The 20524-nt window shown below is 41.9% G+C and overlaps 1 protein-coding gene across 1 annotated transcript; it reads left to right on the plus strand.

The window, feature by feature from the left end:
* Positions 1 to 1332: 1332 nt before the first annotated feature.
* Positions 1333 to 18550, plus strand: ppap2d (phosphatidic acid phosphatase type 2D). The gene is made up of 6 exons (XM_079643338.1): positions 1333 to 1914; positions 13723 to 13880; positions 14631 to 14917; positions 15016 to 15073; positions 16695 to 16871; positions 17088 to 18550. The coding sequence occupies exons 1-6, from the start codon at positions 1707 to 1709 to the stop codon at positions 17190 to 17192; spliced, it is 993 nt and encodes a 330-aa protein (XP_079499464.1). The 5' UTR covers positions 1333 to 1706; the 3' UTR covers positions 17193 to 18550.
* The last annotated feature ends 1974 nt before the right edge of the window (positions 18551 to 20524 follow it).

Raw genomic sequence — 20524 nt, forward strand, 5'->3', positions numbered from 1 at the left:
ATAGCTTCCATGTATCCGGCAACTTTAATTTAACTTTAACCTTAATACCAAAATGTACCACTACACTAGACACACAGAACACACCTATTTTATGTGGGATTGTAATGTTTGTTCCGGTTTTTTTGAAAATATTTTTTTATGAAGAATCCATGATTCTTTGGACAAATAACTTCTATGTAATGTAAAGCTTACAGAGGACACACCTCCCTTCAGATTTAGTTTTGTCTTTCCTACATTTGTATATTTGTGCAGGGGTTTTCAAAATGGTTCTAACCTATGATTTCTAGGGTGTAAGAAAAATAGAGCACCCACACTTCATACATATGTATGTATGAAGTTGAGTTTGAACTGGGCCTACAATAACATAAACAAACCTCTTTATGGTGCAAACAATACTAAGCTTTGAAAAATAAGAATTATTGACAATTTTGTTTATACATTGTACTTAATGTTAAACATTGATGCAGAAAGCCTAGTGTATTATTATTATGGCAATGATTGTTAGCTTATTTTTTGATAATGTTATGTTGGGTAAAAGTTACTGTAATGTTTTTTTCAGATATGTCTTTATTTTTTAAGAAATGTTCCCTTTTACAAAGGCAGTACCATGGTAACCCCCTAGTGGACGAGGACCGCCTGTTGAAGACCCATGGTCTCTGGCGCATTGGCAGATAATCAAAAAGCAGCAGTCAATATTATGGAAAAATGTTTCGAATTGAAAGGCAACCTTGCCTGTATATCATGTATATGGCACACATATAAAGCATAATCATCAATTTCGTAAAATTATATTTTCCACTAACAAACAACTTTTTAGAAGTTAAACTAGCTAAACTAGAATGGCATCCCAATAATGTGTCCTATAGTACCAAGGCCACACTAACTGTTAGACTATATAGGATATCGATATTAGCAATTGAGCTTATTAAAAATAGCTGCTGGTGTTTATTTTCAGCATTGTTTGTGCAAACGAAAACAAATCTCCATATATCTGCGTCTATGATCTGGAGAAGGTCAGAAGCTGTATGTGGGACGTCCTCACATGGGTAAGACAGTTTAATAGGACATATAGGACATCTCGTGAAGAGGGGCAGGCATCACACAGCTGTAGGTCAGCTGGATCGAACCTGTTGTGAGCGCCAGCCTCATCACAGTTAAAAATTGATTTTGTTGGCTTTTACCGCGGACTGCATCAAGTCGGACTGAATCACAGCGGAAACGATATGATTTTCAACCAAAATTGACGCTTCACAGTCAGCCGACCAAAGGCAGGGAGTAACATTCATCAAGAGGGCGTTTTATTTTGAAAGGCTTAACCGGATGCCATGTTTTCCATTCATGATTGTCTGACACGCATGTGAACGCTGCTCTCTCTGTTCGGGAGGTAACACGCTCCCACTCAGAAGAAGTTTGTTGAGAGGTGTAACTGAGGTGAAATTTACTCGGTTTGTGTTCCCTAGTATTTCCAATTAGCCTCCATCTTTGTTTTCTCTGCACTTTCGCTTTTTGGTGACTAACGTTACCTCGGGTCGGTTGGTTTAACCAGGGTGCTGCTGTCAAACTTTCGTTGACATGGATTTGTTGCACCAACTGCGGACGGACTGAAACGTTTGGGAATTACCATCTCACTACAGTGAGATACACCTAAACGAACCCATTGCAGCTACTTTTTAAACAAGTTGTCACTAACTGATTTAGCATAAGACATGCAGAAGCTCAATTCCACCGGTACGCACGGCAACACGCTGCCCCGGGACGCGGAGCTCCAGCTGCGGTTAGCGGACAGTGCAGGGGCCGGGGACGGGAAGGAGAACGGCGGGGGGAAGCATTTCCTCTCCCAACCCGAGGAGGAGAGCTCGTTTTGCACCAAGAGGAGGATGCTTGTCTGTTTGGATGTAATATGCCTTTTTGTTGGTAAGAATATGTTATTACTTATTTGTAAATTAATGTTGTTGACCCTTAGGCAAACAGGTTGTTGTTGTTGAACAACTGCAGTAATGATATGTTAATAACACTGTGTCACTTGTCCTTTTAAAGCTTAATTTAGACTAATTAATATTTTTGAAGAACACACACAGTCCTTGTCTGTTGATTGATGTGTCAACAGGAGCTTTGCAGATCTTTTTCAGAGGTTATGAGGAGGTTAAACGAAGTTGGCTTTGAGAAGGAAAGACACATTGCATGGGGATTTGAAAAAAGTTAACGAAGCTGCAAAGCATTTTTCCAGAAGTCAAATGGAAACTGTTCAAAACTTTCAGCTCGTTCCCCTCGGTGCATGTGGGGGCAGGAGGGAGGAGGAGGGGGGGTTCAGCTGGCAAGCAGCACAGTTGTCCCGGGAATTAATCTGTTCCCATGGTAACTCAAAAGTTCCCGGGAGAAGAACGTGGGAATTGGGATAAAAACATGCTTGTGTTCTCGTGCCGAAAATTACCTCTGTTTGCTGAGCTCTTTAGACCCCCCCCCCCCCCCCCCCTCCTGCAGCTTCACTGAATGTCAGACACAAGTAATGTACAGTGCACAGATGGAAGTCAGGCTTATAATAAAAACAACTCAACCAGCAGTTTTCACAAGGAGAAACATCAGTAACAACATGTGGAATAAAACTCATATGACATAACCATAATAAAGGAGTGGTCAAAATTAGTTTCTCACTAAGACTTTAATAACCTTTAAATTACTGATATATTCCAATTGACAATGGATTTGAAAAGCTAATTGTGACAAATAATGATTTTTCGCCATGAGGTCAATCCTTTGTTGTGGTTGTTTTGTACATGTTACGTTTACCTTGAACATGGTGAAACTAAAGACTGATTTCTATTACAACGTGATGACTTTTTAGTTATTTTGTGTAACCATAAAAAAACAAATTGTTTTGAACTCATAATGAAGGGAAACAACAAGCTTACATATGTTTTCTATTTTTACTTTATGTTTGGCAAACACAATCCCATTCAAAAGTCAAAGTAATCATAATCAGCACTAAACACATGTCATATATCAGAGTCCTCTGTGTGAACATTTGGCGAAATGTAATCAAGTTTTGATTCAATTTAGAGCAACATAATATTCATCATATAATTACAACAGTCATCTGATTGGGATTTAATATATAGTGCCCTCACAGTTAATTTATTTCTTTAAAAGTGAGATAGAGCTGTTCAATGAAAGATCACATTTTTCTGTTCCCCAAATGTGGCAAACCAACACGATGTATTATGGGCATTTACATGCTTATAAGTGTCGAAAATACAAATTATTTTTGTTATATTTGAATTTCAATGTATGTTCTTTGGTGCTCTGTTGTTTGTGCCTTGTAAAAAGTACAAACTTCAGAACTGCATCATATTATAGTTTCATCTTCCTACTCCGTTTTCTACTCCAGTGAAATGCCAGTACCTCAACATTGTATTGGATTTTTAAAGGCTCGAGTAAAAGAAGGAGTACAAAAAAAGTACTTGTTCACGTTCCTCCTCTGTTGAGTTTAGCGGGGACATATCTTAAGTCCCCTGAAAGCCAACCTGAGGTACCTGCTGTACTTGATTGTGATATTCAGTGAAGAGTGAGATTGTCTAATTTCATGAGTTGCATGACATCACCTCACATGACTATATTAGCAAAGGGATTGTGCATAGTGTTGTGCGAGTGGTAAAATAAAAAAAAGTGTTGTGTTTGTAGTAATCGGACCGGCAGTAAGCACGAGAGAGGTGGAACCCGTCCAGGCAGACTGACAGGTCTCACCCTTGTTGGCAGTTAAATCATAGGAAGTAAACCAGAAGACAAAACGACATTAGAGGCAGTCAGTTTCATTGGCGTGTTATTCTTAACCCCTGCAGGTATGCTATTAACCGTTAACTCTGCACACTTCTCTGCAGTGTTGAAGTGTGTTTAGGAAGTGGCTAGCATCTGTCAGCACAACAGAGGAAATGGTCTATCTCAGTTCTCCTCCTCACACACGCACTTTATCATGCCAATTGCTTCAACGCAAAATTGCGTCTCCTGGCCCATTCTTATTCTTCCCTCTGACAAAATTAAAACACTGAGACTTACTCACTGAGCCTCATGGTCACAGCTGAGAGGACTTATTTAGAGGGTCAGTTAGTCTTGTGACTGAAATATTGTTTTGTAAAGTTAAAGGTAATCAACTTATTGCTGTGGGTTTATCAATTACTCAAGCACCAGATTCATTTCGTAGATGGGGACATTTTCATAAATGTACAATGTCTAACATTGTAAAAGTATAAGGTACAGTTTGGTTTGCGGCAAGATTTAACACAAAACAAAGTTTTTGCTTTACAGTTTTATCCAGCCCAGTCAGATGTGCTGACAAAAACAGATCTACAGTATCTCAGATCAATAGCTGAAAAGCTTCCTGTTAACCATCACATGTGGTGAATTATTCCCTATATGTACTGAAAGGAGAGCCTACTATTTAACAATATAATGTATTGTTAATGCTATTCTTGCTACTTCGAGATATAATTATCTAGATGACTTACAGATTTCTGACTGTCTGCATTCATCCTGCCAGTCTCTGTCTGTTAACCATCGTCTCAGTTATCAGTATAATCCTGACCTTGACTCATCTGTGGTCATAAAGCAGTGAATGCCTTCACTTAGTGGAGATGAAGTGAACCATTCATTTAGCTAAACCCTCTTATCTCTGACTAACCCAATTTTTCCTTAAAAATGCCATCATCAGATTCCCTCAGACGGTCGACCCGCCGGCATTATTCATCCTGTTAAAGGGGCTCATTCATTAGTACTACTGTAACTGTGGAATGTACCCTGAAGCCTCCCATCCTCATTATGTTATCAGCTGAAGAGGGATTCCATAGTGATCTGAAGTTTTCACAGCATTTTCCTGTGTTTCAATACTTACTCAACATGTATTTTAGTGGCATGAAGTTAGAGGCATTATGAATACACTTGAATCCGTCCGCCGTTGGAATGCTAGGGCATAGAGGAAATTGACTGAGGCTTTGACTCAGGTTACCTGATCCTGCTCTTACTCAGCGTGAGGCTTGCCAAACATTGTTGTGCTTCAGTAATAAGGCAGTGTAGTTATGGCGCCGTTCTGACATGTACATGATGGATGCTGCACGGAGATGGATTGTTCTGGTTCAGCTCACTGTCAGTAAGTTCCATGCTGCAGAATGCAAGTGTTTGCTTGTAGTGTGCATGCACGCATTCCTGATGGGACTGTAGGGGTTGGACCGGGATGGAGCTGACAGAATCTACGCCCCGTGGCTGTTTCTAAGATCTAGTGTCCAGCCACCCAGAGGTCAGGAGGTGTCGGCTGTTTGTCATATCTTCAGAGCATGCAGGGACAGGCCTCCCAGCCTGCACTGCAGTTTCCCTCCTGCACAGGTGGTCTTTACTCTGTCAACACCCCAATAAAGCCAGTTATTGCCTCTCTTAAGAGTAATTGGGAAATGATTGGAAGTGGCACTTGAAACCCCACTATTAGCTTATACAGCCTTAGAGGGTCGTAATGCTTGTCACAAGGTTTAACCTTCTGTAAAGGTTAATTGAGAAATATCTGTTTGGCTGGGTTACAATAATACAAAAGATAAACTGATGGTTGATGGACTGCATAGAGGTGTCAATTTAAAACAAAAAACGTTTTTGTTCTATAGTTTAAAAAAAAAGGGTGCTTGGATAATATAGAAAGAGAAAGGTGAAATGAGTTGAGTTCTGTTGTGTAAAAGTGTGTGTTGTTGTTCTAGACGTGAAGCAGCTTGCCAGGGCGAGAGGGCCGGTATCTACCTGAGTGATCTGAATTTTAAACGTCTCCCTCTCCAGCTTATCTCTGCTTTTGCCTGCTTCTCTTTCCCTCCTTTTTTTCTTCAGACAAACTCTATTTTGAGGCTGAAGGTGTACAAGCAATGAAGTGAGTGTGTGTGTGTTTTACGTCTGCATGTGTGTTTTGGGCGGGGGCGGGTTTATGACTCCTGGTTCTTTTCTTTTGGCAGAGAAAGCTGCAAAGTGAGTGAGACAGCAATAGGCCAACACGTCACAGCATGTCGCTGTGTGTATAGGGCCAGGATTATTAAAATTGTATCTATGTTATTTGTGTGCTTACTTTTGAGTTATAGTGTGGGTGTGGGAGTTTGTTTGTATGCGTCATCGTAGCTGCTAAAGCGGACTTTCTACTACAGCGGCCATGTGCGTGCTGTTTGTTGACAAATTTGCCGGTCCTATTTTGCTGCGCATTTTAGCCTGTGATCAAACACGCACTGAAGTTATGGAACACACTGGCGTCACTCTGCGGCTGACAGATGGAGGGCAATTAAAAATACCTCAGTAACATCATTAGTGAGTGGAAGAAGTGATTTCACTTACTCTCTTGTTAGTGTACTAATGCATCTCCTTCCCATTTGACAGCACTGCAGAGTTTCAGGAATCCATTAGCTGCACCCTCTTTGGATAGACTATATGGGCACATTTACTTTGCTTTCAATACGTCTCCCTCACTCCTTCACTCATTAGCGCACCAGAGCCTGTTCAGGCCACAGAAATGTCTAAGATGCCTGAAGGCTGAGGAGCAAGTAAGAGCCTGAATGAATGTACCGCCCCGAGGTGGGAGAGTAAAGTGAGGCGTGGAAGGGGTTGAGGATCTACAGTAGGGGTCGGAGGTCAGACCCTGGGGCGCCTGAGGGATCTTATCAACAGCTGTCTGTTTATGTCTTTATAGGATGGACAGCAAATAGCTTCAAATGTACTTTTAATGAGGCTGCTTCAAACTCTCCTCTATGATGGTTCCATAAGTGCCCAGGGTGTTCCATAGGCATTAGCCGTAACGACAAACAAAGATGTGTATAGAACGCTAATGCTCAGTGCTCATTAGCTAGAATGGGTTTGGAGACGCTTACGATCGAGTTATGTACCTGAATCTGAATTCAGACTGTTGTCCCGCGTTTGCGTCTGTCAATACTAATGACTCGTCATCTTTTGTCTGTCCCTCCATACGGAGACATAGACAGCTCCCCCTTGGCGCCATGGCATGGTTACCCATCATCGGGGCCATTTTATCATTGTGTCAAATCTCACCTGCTGGAGCCTTCTCTTCCTTCATCCTCTCAAACTCCCCTCTGAAGTTGTTCCAACTGCATGTTCCCCCGAAACCAAACCAAAACACACTGACAAAGCAGCCTCAACTCTTGCCTCACATTAAGTACAACCACAATCAGGGTGCTCTATGCCAAATACCTCCTCTGCAGTCTCAATTAAAACCTTGTGTTGTTTCCAACATTGCAGACTGCCAGCCCTCATCTCCCTTACCTTCACAGCACCAAATCCCCTTTAAAGTTTTCCAAGGTACATACCAGAGTTGTGGGTCCTTATTTTCCTTCAGACAGACAGCCCACTTCAGACATCACCACTCTTGCCCTGAACTCCAGAGCCAGGCTCCAGGAAGCAGGTCAGTGAAGTGAGGAGAGAACACAAGCAGCTGTGGGAAGCATGTCTCCACCGGCCAGCTGTAACAGTAACAGAGAAAGGGGAAAGAGCTCTCGTGGTGCATTGGTGAGACATAAAGCAGTTGGGAGCAGTTGGAGTACTTTGCTAACAAGAAACATTTTAGTTCACAGAAACTTATTATGATAAATGAAGCAGTTGGTATTGAAATAAAGAGGTTGTAGTGAGTAGGGCTGCTCAATTAATCATATTTTAATCGCAATTACGATTTTGGCTTGCAACGATCATGAAACAACATGATCTAAATAAAACGATTTTTTATTTTAATTTATTTTAAAACAATCTTTTTAATAATTTTTTCAGTTGAATTATACTTAAAGTTCAGGGTAATCAACTGTTAAAAACATACTGTTCGACCTTTTTTTTTTTTCAGTAAATGGATAATCGTTTTTAATAATCGTGATATCAATTATTGACCCAAATAATCAAGGTTATTATTTTTGCCATAATCGAGCAGCCCTATTACAGAGTCAGACAGAAGGAGATGCTTATGATAGCAGATGGTTAGAAAAGATAAAGACTGTTATGGTTTCTTAGTCCCTCTTTGTTCGGCACTGATTAGTGTCTTTGTGCTCCGATCAGGGTAGACCAAACACTCTCTCACAACAATTGAGCTAGTTCTAAAAAAAGAAAAATGGTGTGTGTGAGTGCAGGGGGCAACAACCCACCCTTATCCCACCTCTCCACTACCTGGATTGGGCCAACAAGGAGGAACAGGAATAACCACAATTTCGGGACTCTCACATACAAGCAAAGTACTTTCATTGGATCTGTGACAGTTTATGGTTGCCAATCGTAATCACAGCCTTAGTGCGGATGACTTCACCTCCTGTTTACGTGTTACCTGCCTGACTACAACCGTCTCTATTTTGTAAGCTTGAGCCTGTTTGATGGAGCATACTGTCTCTTCTTGAACTGCCTCTTTAAGCCAAGACTTTTTTTTATATCAGATGAAACATAAAAGACTTGGCATTGCCCTCAAAGTACCTGACTCAAACAGAAAAGTGATTAGATGAAAGAACAGATCAAGGCTTGCTCATGAAGACAGCTTTATGCACTTAAAGTCATTATAGCGCAAATAATTGCACAAGCCCACCCAACCCAACTGGAGATCACTATTTATGAGCATTTTAAGCAGGCCGTCACAGTGCCTGTTGTAATCTCGTTACCCGGGAAATATGCTAGCAAAGATTTAAATTACGACACTTCAGGGTTCAGTTCACAAGGCTGACTTGAAGGTAAACAAGCAGCTTAAACTTTAGATGGGAAACATTGGCACATGTAAGCTAGTGAGGGGCCCAGTAAGGGTGGACCACAGTGAAGGGGTCTGTAGAAAACTGTACCACAGCCCGGGCCCAGCCCAGTCCCAAACTGCCGGCCAAATGGACCTGTGTTGACAGGTCACTCTCTAATTGCCTGTCCTCTAGTTCTGTCAGAGGGCACATGTAGAACGAGGCCTGCACAGTCCAACGGTATTGAGTGTGATGAGGCAGATGGTCATTACTGTGGCTCAGATATAGCTTTAGGCTAAGTGTCATGCTAATCTATTAGGATGCACAGGCTGTTTCCGATAGCAGCAGCATCCCGCAGTTCATTTAGGTGTGATAGTGAATAGGCGGTTTGCCTCAGTGCATGTCTTTAGGATCGAATGTCTCTTGCGTGGTTAACTTGGTTAGTTTGGCTTTTTTTCTTTGGTTTTGGTGGGTTTGTTTGGTTGTTTGTTAGTCTGTGTGGATGTGGGTTTGTATTTCTTTGCATCCCAGTGTGGTTTTTATGTAAGTGTGTTGAGTCTGTTTGTGTGTTGGGGATATTCTTCTGGTTGACGTGGGGTCGTGTTTACAGAGCGGGTCCCAACAGAGCCTAGATCTCTGACCCCCACATTCCAGAACCACCACTAATCGCCTCCGTCTGTTGTCCTCTGAGGAGAAACCCTTGCCACATCTCTCTTGGCTCCATCTCTCCAGTATTTTCTCACCCCAGTATTACCACCCTCACCCCCATTTAGTCCTTTTTTCTAGCCTCTTGGCCATGCATCTTAGCTTAGTTTCAAATGTGACGCATGTCGATGTTGACGTAAAGCCTGTCCATATAAAAAACATGTTGCCTGCCCTGTTTTTCAGCACTGTCTTAATAACGTTCTCAATTTTTGTTTTTTCTCGCTTTCGGTTGTTGTTGTTCTCCTCTCAGAGTGAGCTCATTCTGGGCTGTGGTCATAGATGTGTAAATTAGAACCAGAAGAGTTTCTCAGAATGAGGCACATATCCCCTCTGCTCTCATTCCTTCCCTTCTCCTCCCTCCTTCCCTCCCTCCTTCTCTTCTTTCTTTCTGGCCCTTTTGACTATTTGAAAGCATTCCTGCTTTGAGTGTCAGGCACAGCGAGCAGCACATTTTGGCTCTGCTGTGTGAGCAGACCCACTCCTCCGCCTCCTTTTGGGTCCCCTCACAGCCCCTCTCCGGCTGGCTCTCTTTGGAGCATGCCTTGGCCAGGTGCAGAGGTTTGCTCACAGCTGCTTGACAGATGATGTGAGGGTCTCTGGAGTGTTTTCATGTCTTGTTGTGAAAACTGTTTAATGTAGTTGTAAAGCATAGAGGTTGACTGTGACACAGGAGCTTGTAATTTGAACAGGATTGTGAAGATACCAAATAGCTTTGCACATGGTTTCTACTTGCACCATTGCTTTGATTTGTATTTATTGAACAGCATTGATGATTGGCGAGGTACTTTTAGTGGATTGATTTTATTCGGAAGCTTTGCAAACAGATTTACTGCAGTGGAATGATCTGTTTCATGAAAACAACACAGGGCTCTCAACTAACTTTTTTCACCATCCTCCCGGAACCGTCCCGAAATACAATCTAAGCCGTCCCAAAATTAATGTGGGCCCTCCCGAATTTAAAATATTAGTTTTTCTACATTATCATTAGTTAAAATCATTCAAAGTGACCTTTAAAATAAATAAAACATCATACAAATCATTAGATGATAATTCATCAAACTTTTTACTTGAGTAAATCAGTCAATCACATGAACAAAGGCCAAATATATTTAAACAAACACACAAACGAGAAAATTACTCAACACAACACTCTGTCCTGAAGACAGAACCCAGAGTAACCACTAACCAGGATGACGGTCTGTAACACAGTCAGGAGACCTTTACAAACTGCCCCGCCCCCTCGCACACAGACCGGAGAGAGAGATCTCGTCTGGATTGGAAAGCTTGAAAATACATCATAGACGCATGTTGTAGTCTTATTGCATATTAGAAACGGAGTTGGCTAAACTAAAACTGCGATATAATGTTTATGTAGCAATAATACATATGACATATATTTTTTAAATGTCTCCAGTACCGATAAAAAGTCAGATAACGTCAAAGTTTAACGTTACCACTGTCTTTAATAATTCCGGCCCGGGCGGAGCCCGTTTAATACCGGGGCTCGGTACACATCCCTACATAGGGAGAGGTGCAGCATATTGCTAAGGACTAAATACGATGGAGGGTTCTCAATCTCATTTCAGCTTTATTACCCATAGGGGATGAAGAGGAGTGAGTAAATAAAGAGGCCGGCGCTCCAGGGTCTGGTTCTGCTGTGCGTTTTTGTGATGTAACGGTGAAACATTTCAGAATTCCTCCACGGGATACCATTTTCATTGTACATCACTCAACCCGCGAAATACACACACTCAGTACATACTGTAGCTAGACCCGCGAATTTGCGGGCCAGGAAGTGTGTGTGTGTGTGTGTGTGTGTGTGTGTGTGTGTGTGTGTGTGTGTGTGTGTGTGTGTGTGTGTGTGTGTGTGTGTGTGTGTGTGTGTGTGTGTGTGTGTGTGTATTTCGCACGTTGCTAAATGTTTTGTGCGTGTGTGTTTATGTTGACGGAGGAGGTTTAATAACTGTGTGCTACACAAAAACGTGCAGTCGGTATCGCCGTTTGTAGTAGAGTTAGCAGGGTATTTTTATTTTAACTCTCGTCCCAAAATTATTTTTTATCCTCCCGACACTATTTTTTTCGACCCGGTACGACGGGACGTCCTTAAACTCGAGCCCTCAACACAAACATAGGTCATAAAATATGCTGCTTTCTGCCTCAGCACTTCATGGGTCCCATTAAACCTCAATATGTATTGAAAATGATCCATTAAAAAGTCAATGTTCCGACTGTAAACGGAGAGTGTGTGGTCTTTAATGGCCAATCTGTCCATTACCTCTCTGCCAGAGCAACAAAACATTGATTATTTAAAATGGACTGTATGTGTTGTGGAATCTAATGAGGGAAAATAGAAAACTGTTAATATGTGCTTTAAAATTGAAAGCAGTTTAGTTTGGCAAAATACATGTCAATGCTGTTATTGATGCTGCAGCATTAGGATAAAAACAAATCAAAGGTCAATAAGTGTTACTTTAAAAATGTAAATTAGAATGATGTATTTATTACAATACATACTGAGTTTTTTTCATTCTGCTTCATCATAAACACACGGCACACAAAGAGTCAGCACTAAGAACAACTTCAAGGCCATTTATCATATTATTAGTCTTGTAACATTTCAAGAACACTTACAATGATACCAGTCCTTACTATAAGCAGTGTCTACAAAGTTCAATATAATTACATTTTTAAAACTTAAGAAATAGCAGAGTATTTACATAAATTGCATTCAATGAAACCCAAAGAAATAATCACTTTTTTTTTGACAAAAATCATTTGTCATAAAGACAGGTATTCTGACATTTCCAGATCTTCAAAATCAAGTTCAAATACCAGCACTAGATAACAGTGGATCCTACGTCTGGAAACAGATAGCACCTGTATGTGATCTGTAGATGTGGGTGTTGCATGAGGTAGCCTGTTGACGTGGCGACTGAATGAAAGATTGGGGGTCAGATGAGAGGTGTTTCCTATCACTCTTTCTCTTTGTTGGCGTCACAGCCTCTGCTATCAGCCTGCAACGTGTTTCCCTCCCTCCCATTCTTACTAAGGCCCTTCTTAGTTTAAATGGCAGTGAGCTGGCTTTTATCTGTGCTTTGTCTTGCTGCCGGGGCAACACACTTTTCACTTCAGCATAACATTCTTAATCAGCTGTCGTCACAAAGCCGTTAAGAGTTGCAGCCTCACCCTTATACTGTAGATTATTCTTCTATGCTTATCAGTTCAGTGAGGCTGAATCCGAGGCATGACTGGAAGGTTGTGATAGCAAACACAGTAATACAACTAATATGTGAACGCATCTTAATGTAGACACAAAAAAGTAAAATATCGAAAATATCAAAAAAAAGGTTTAGATGTGTATTTCTGTGTTGCTCCATTCGCCTTTTTTGAGTGCAGTACACAGTCACGTAGTCAGAGAGATTCCCTGGCAGGAGCAATGTTTTTGGCCTGGGTGCGTTCCAGCTAACCAGCAGGCCTGGGATGACAGGAAGAGGCTAACAGAGGTTAATGATTAGTCCCATGTTAACGCTGCATTCCATGGGGTGACGAGGGGACATGGGATACGGGACAGAGAAATGGAGCAGGCTTATACAGGACTCATGGTCATATGTTTGAAGTACAACGCAGAATAAAAAGCTGCGTAGCTCGACTCCTGTTCCGATAGATTTAAACATACCGTCTCAATTTTTGTCATGATTGAAACGTTGCACAACCTTTACTCATTAAACCTTCCCCATTATATTGTCACGTTTGTTTCCTTAACTGGCCAGACCTTGACCCATTTGTATACAGTGTTCTTATAATAAGTGACCAGCCATGACACATAGTAAACATATTGGACAAACATAAATGTGAGATTAGAAGGACTGAACTAAACTTTCCACTGGAACAAAGAGCCATTGTTAAATGAAACACCTTCCTCTTCCTACTGTGGGTTTATTGTCCTCTCTTGACACACTGATATTTTCTGTATTGCACGCCCTCTCATCTCCTTCCTTACTTAATTCTCTACTGTCATGCCCATCGGCTCGTCTGTCTGTCTTCTCTCCTTCCCTCTGCTCCTCTGAAGGAAGCAGCTATGTGTAGAATCCTTCATCCCCCAGGAATCGGGGGAATCATGTCAGCAGATGACTGATGTTCTTTAAAGCTGCTTTTCTCATGCTCCTGTGAGACAGGAGACTGCACCAACTATCTATGTACCTTTCGATCTCAGTGTTCGTTGTTGCACACGACCACATGCTCACAGACATTCATCAAGCCATCTTTTGTTGTCTCCCCTCTCCCTTTCTCTCCCACCTGTCATCAGCCTCCATCCCATTCTTTGCGTGTGAGTTGAAGGCAGTGACTCCGTACAAGCGAGGCTTCTTCTGTGGAGACACCAGCATCACCTATCCCTACGTGCCGAGTGAGGCCATTCCTGACAGCCTGCTCATTGCTGGTGGTATAGCCATCACTGGCCTAACGGTAAGAAAGTAATAACCTTTAAGTACATTACAGAACGCTGCAGGGATTACATATTTTCTAGGCTAAGTTACCATCCCTCCGGTTCCCTTGACAAAAGCCCACCGGAGTTTTCTATTGGATTTTGAATTATCGCAGAAATTTAGCTCTGTGCGAAACAAAGTTTTCACATTTTGTTCAGACAAATAATGAAATAAAAAAAACACCACATACGATTGCTGAAGCATAAATGTAATCAACAGAAGTAAAACCCTAATGTTAGGCTATAAAAAACCCACTTTTGCATGACTTCACTTAACCACCACTTAGTTGATGAGTGTCTGTGTTGTCAGCGTGATTACTTTTAATGGCCCAGACAACCTCTGTAGCATGTAGCCACTTATTAGCAGCCACTTGCTTGCACATGCAAAAGCTTAAACATGTGGGTATTTACTGACATATTTGATGTCAGAGAAAAGATCATGAACATCTCTTGGAAAGCTCTTGTTAACCTTAGACATTTATTCAGAAAACTAACCAAAGAAAACGATTTAAAAGCAAAAATATTCCATTTTAGGGGATGGAACAGGAAGTAGAAAAACGTATTACTGAGTTTTAGGTCTTGTTCATTCAGTTCTATTATTGGCACAGTGAGTTAATGTACTCTTCACTTTAAAAGACTACAACCTATATACTTTCGACTGTTCAAGTATTTGTACAGCTCCACTGTATGTCTTACGTTAACCCTTTTCTCTTGTCTTATTTCCTTCTCAGATCGCACTGGGTGAATGTTACCGTGTGCGTTTCCGAGGTGTATACTCACAGGCTTTTGTCAGAAACTGCTATGTGTCGTGCCTGTACAAGGAGCTGGGAAGCTTCCTGTTTGGTTGCTGTGTGGGTCAGTCTCTCACTAATATGGCCAAACTAAGTGTGGGACGCCTGCGACCCAACTTCCTGTCTGTCTGTAATATTACCTATGCGTCCATCAACTGCACTCCGGGCAGCTACGTGTCCCAGGACTACTGCAAACAGCCTAATGGCAAGATGGTGGAGGAAGCAAGGTAAAATGATTTGGTTTATGTACTGGGTGGGGTGGGGTATGAAACAGCTTTACTCATGGAGTGAATGTGTAACCTTCTGGTTTGATCTTCTCTTACAGGAAGTCTTTTTTTTCCGGCCATGCTTCCTTCGCAATGTACACCATGCTCTACTTGGCAGTAAGTCCCATCAGCTTTTGAAATACACACTACAATAAACTTATCTGGAATTTGACCTTCACATTCACCTGAGCTTGTGTTGCGTGATAACAGTATTTGGTGCTGTGTTTACAATGCTGGGGGAATTAAAGCTCTCAGTTTGACTTCAGTTATTAGAGAAAACACCAATCCCTAGAAGCCACTTTGTGCAACTATTAACTACATAGGCTTATTAAACATGCAAAAAAACACACCAACACATGTGTCGTTAAATACATTCACACTTCCTGATCGGGAGGGAGGAGATCTTTGAGAGCAGCAATTCTCCAAATGCATCCCGCTCCAAGCTGAAAGAGCTGGGAAGACCGAGAGGCAGGGAGGGAGGGTACTGAGGGGGAGTTAGAGAATGAGGGAGAATGTTTTTCCATGGGGAACATGAATAGATGAAGAGGCTACGCAGACAGAGGAGGCCTTGTTGTGGGTCTAATTTAGAGGGGGGGTGGAGGGCTGAATATGCCTGCTGAGAGATCGACAGGCTTCTTTCAGCAAGAGACACCCTCTCAACCCCCCCTCCTCCAATCTCTTCATCTTTCTCTCACACTGCACTGCCCAGTAGTCATGGGCGCATTGTGGGAGAAAAACGACAGTTAGAGGGAGACAAAAGCACATTATTAAGCATAAAATGTCCACATTCCCGAACTATTCCCCCCCACTAACCCTTACATTATAGCTTTAGAGACTTACATATCTTAATGTGAATAGATAAAATGAATGGAATGAAGTGAGGATGTTGCTTTGCATAATTCAAATAGGAGAGTAAAGAAAATCACTGCCTCCCCTATTTGCAGTTGTGCACTAAAGAAGTCCAATTGAAAAGCAGCTCCTCTCTGATAAGAAAGAGACTCACATTGATGAGCAGGGGGAGAGTGAATAAGAGGAATACAAAAGTAAAGAACTGAAGGGAAGAAGTGGTGTGAGAAAAAAGGGTCTCAATGTTGGTTACCCCTATTCCTCTCCTCTCGACATCTCACTTCGTTGTAACACTGCAGGCACAAACTCACAGCCTTGCATGCCAGTGTGCAGCAAGCAGACTGCAGACAACCTGGACATTGTGTCAAGCCTGTAGCTACACGCCACCCGCACCGCCACCAGCTGCTAGTGTTTAAGAAGGTAACAGTGACACCTGCACTCAGCTGGGATAGGAGAGAGGGAAGGACCGGGTGAGCGCTGGCCTCACCGCTGGAATGTAGGCCACGTTCTCCCCAGCGGTTGACAGGTCCAGACAGACCTCCTTGTAAAGCTAGCCCTGTTTCTGCATCATGCTCGCCCTGTGACCCCATTTTTATAGACACAAACATCCATTCTGTACTGAGGCAGGAGATGAGGATGAACAAAAGGAGGAAATTGGGCTTCGACAGTGTTAATGGACTCGTGCCAAGCTCCTCTCTCCCCTCTGGGTAGCTCTGAGTGGATGTCCATGTTTGACACAAAGCCTTTGTCTGTGCTGAATTCTAAGATTATTTTATAGGCTTATGTTTCCAGGTCATTCATTATCCTAGCACCAGCATACATGTATTCACCTTTCTGTAGTAATCATAAAGTCAGTTACCATATAATAACATTATTTATCTTCTCTTTACAGTTCTACCTGCAGGCGCGGTTGTCGTGGCGAGGGGCTCGCCTGTTGCGCCCGTTAGTACAGTTCCTGTTAGTGATGATCGCCGTCTACACGGGCCTGAGCCGTATCTCTGACTACCGCCATCATCCTACTGATGTCCTCACAGGCTTCATCCAAGGAGGACTCACTGCATACTGGGTGGTATGTCCAAAATCTATGTTGTCTAAATAGTCCAGAATAACAGTTATCTCCGTCTTCACAGGATTTGTTTCTCTCAGCTCTCTGTTGACTGAGTTACCTTAAACAATAGCCGCATTTTCCTCACTCTGATCCCTCGTGGTGTTTATAAACAGTGAATGATTGACAGCGTGTGTGGTCTGTATATATTTTCTGACATGTTTGTGTCTGTGTCTGCAGGCCTTCTACATCTCCTCCATGTTTAAGCCCTGCGCCCATCCAGACCTGTCTCCCACAAGCATGTCCCTGGAAAGTCCACTGTCCAGCCAGCAAACTGTCTGTTAGCAGGCACATGCAACCATCCCAGTAGTCAGAAGATAAGAGGGATTGCAGAAAGACAGGGAAAATGTTAGATAGGGAAACATTTTTAAAGAAAGGGAATCATTCTAAGAGAAGGATGTGATTAAAGAGTACAATCTAACAAATGGCATACTGATACACATACATTCACACAGTAATCTATCACACACTCACACGTGAAACACAAAAAAAGCACATTTGACTGTAAGTCAAACCCGTCCATTGAAAATAACTGCATAGCAATATTACAGTTATTTTTTTATATATGAAAAAAAGTCTATTTTTAGGAGAACTTTTAGAAGCTGCTAATGTTAATAGTTTTCTTCTGTAATGGAGTTTTTTTTAGTCAGTGCAGTTTGTAAGCTTTCAAAGCAAACCTGATCACTCTTTGGTCCTGGGTGAGAGGGGAGAAAAAGACGTGAGGCTTCTTTGGTTTCTTTTCTTGGAAAAAATCACCCAACAGCAGTGAACTGAGACCTTTAGACCTCAGATGTGAAAACAGCTCTGTACCGAGTGATAAGGAACAAGCACTGGCTTCAACTTCTAACCATCTTTACCTTCTGATGCCCCACATCGCTATAATCAAGCAATAACCTGTACGTTATCAGTGGGAAGAAAAGTATTTGAGCTTTGATACAACGATATCTTTCCTTTCTGTAACCAAGGTAGAGATACAGAGGAGTCTGACCCAATAACTTACCCTTCCCACCACTACTTCTCTGTACTAACCACTTTGGCTGTGTCTCAGAGGGTGGAGGTTTTGACTGAAATGTTGTAACCTTTGACCTTTGCCCCTGGACTCCAATCTCTGAGCTGCACCTTGATTTATGCCACTCTGACAGGAGAGCCGACATGGCTGCAACCTCAGCCGCCCTCCTGTGGATTTTTATTAATAGCACTTGAACGTACATAATGGAACCTTCTAATTATAATCCATATTATATATTTTATCACATGTTTGAATAATCAGTGTTTATTTTTTTGTTAATGTCAGACTCATAAAATATATTTGTTTGTTTTTCTTGAAATGATAATTATTCAAATTGAATGTAAATAGCTATGTCCTTTTATAAACCACACAGAATTTCAAAAGTATTAGTTCCAGTTTTGGACAGTTTTACATGTTTATTAAGTGTTTGTATTTACATTTGTGTCAATCAGGTACGGAGAGTTACTATTGTATCTTTTGTAACTATACTAGACTGAGCCACAGATATTATCAGAAAGCTATATTTTATGTGTTCCCAGTTATTGTTGTTTGTTTTGTCTGTGAATGCCAGAAAGGCAGAAATAACCACTGTACTCAAAAAAGACCAAACAAATAAAATGAATGTTGAATGTTATTTACTTCTTCTGTCCTCTGTTCATTTTAGTTTCAGCAAAATTAAAGTAAAGCCCAGCAGACACACACTTAATGTCAATGTCACAGTATATATGTCATCCTGGATGGCTACTCACATGCACCAGAGATGGTGTTTAGTTAGCCATTTCAAAGTCAGTCACCAATGCAGCCATTATCTTTTTTAAAGAATACTAGATTTGTGAGGAGGTAAAGAAATCTGGGCTGAAACAAAACATAAACACTGAAATTATAAGTGATTTAACCTTTTGTTTTGTTTGGAATACTCCATTGCTCTCCTTTCTTCTTTCATGTGTCTCTCTGTGTGTGTGTGTGTGTGTGTGTGTGTGTGTGTGTGTGTGTGTGTGTGTGTGTGTGTGTGTGTGTGTGTGTGTGTGTGTGTGTGTGTGTGTGTGTGTGTGTGTGTGTGTGTGTGTGTGTGTGTGTGTGTGTGTGTGTGTGTGTCTGTGTGTCTGTGTGTCTGTGTGTGTGTGTGTTGTCTCTCTCTCTCTCTCTCTCTCTCATCCTTCTTCACTTTGCCCCTTCCCCGCTCTCAGTCCTTTTTGAGTGCAGTGGAGCATGATGGGCTGTTTCAGGGGGTCATGCTACCATGGAGATGCTTAGCTAGATACAGGTTGGGGCGTCTGAGGCGTTTTCTTTCATTTCTTTTCATCCCTTCAATCCACTTCCAGGCTTAGGGGGGGAGAATAAAAAGCAGCACAGATCAGACAGAGGGGGCTGACAGAAAGAGATAGAGCTTCAGTAATGGGTTTGGGCATAACGCTGAGGTAAGGGGGACAGACGAGCAGGAAAAGTGATCCAGTAATGAAGGGAAGGAGCAATGGAGCAGTTGGCAGAACAGATGAGGCGGTAGATATTGGAGAGTGAGGGTGATGGGCGTGGGGTATCAGAGTGGGAAGGAATGTGATTGTGGTTTTCAGGCCTGTTTTGTTTCATAATACTGTAACTAAGGAGACACGTTTCATTCCTGAGCAACGTATATGCCTGTGCCTGTGTGACAGGTTCCTGTCTATCTGTGTATCCCGTGCTCCTTGTTATTGTTTCATGTTTAGGTGTGTGTGACTGAGGTGAGTGAGAGGTAGACTGCTCCACTCAGCTGAGCTTACACACCCTGTCAAACATGAAATCTCGTTTACACTGTGACTGGTGTCCTCCTCACAAACCCTTTTGCCCTGATGGAAGTGAATGGGGATAGACAAGCAGAGGCACATTCTGTATGTTCAGATTACTGAGGTCCAGGCAAAAGGGCCTCACTATTTACTCTGCTGTGACTGTGCACACAGAAGTAACAGTAGCCCGGCACTGTGGACATTTAGAATTGGGGGCATTTGAATTCTTATCTCAACGGGTGAAAGCCATTACGGTCCACACACTTCACTGTGAATGAAACCCACTTCCTCCCTCATCCTTGCACTTAAGTTTGGGGAATTCCTTGATAAGATTATGATTTATTTATTTTATCAAACAGGTGCAAAAATAGCAAGGGCGGATGCTCTTGAGCACTCATCCAAATCGACACACAGATAAAGTGTGCAGCGGTAGGCACGTAGCTTACCTATATCTCTTCATGTCTGTGGAAAGGACAGTTGTATCACACATGTTATTTGTCTGGCATTGATAAAATCACCAAGGCATTTGCAGCTCAGCCAAATTCCATTTGCGAAACTCTGCCCCTATTTCAAGAAATAAAATAGTCCTTTTGATGTAGATGTAAACCTCTTTCCGCAGACCTCAAAAAATTAAACCTACAGTATCTCTGTTTACTACCAAGTATGAGCAGCTTAAGGCTGCCAATTCATTCAACTGCGAGGAGGAAAATACATTTCCTTGCAAATGATTTTTTGTTAAGTAAGAGCTTTTCACTGTGGGTCTCCAAGGCATTACAAACTTAGTCTCTGGAACTCTGATGGCCTCTTATCCAGCTGTAGTCCACTTCGTAATAGAATTAAAATGGATT

The sequence above is a fragment of the Notothenia rossii genome, assembly GCF_949606895.1.
Source record: "Notothenia rossii genome assembly, chromosome: 8".
Lineage (NCBI taxonomy): Eukaryota > Metazoa > Chordata > Actinopteri > Perciformes > Nototheniidae > Notothenia > Notothenia rossii.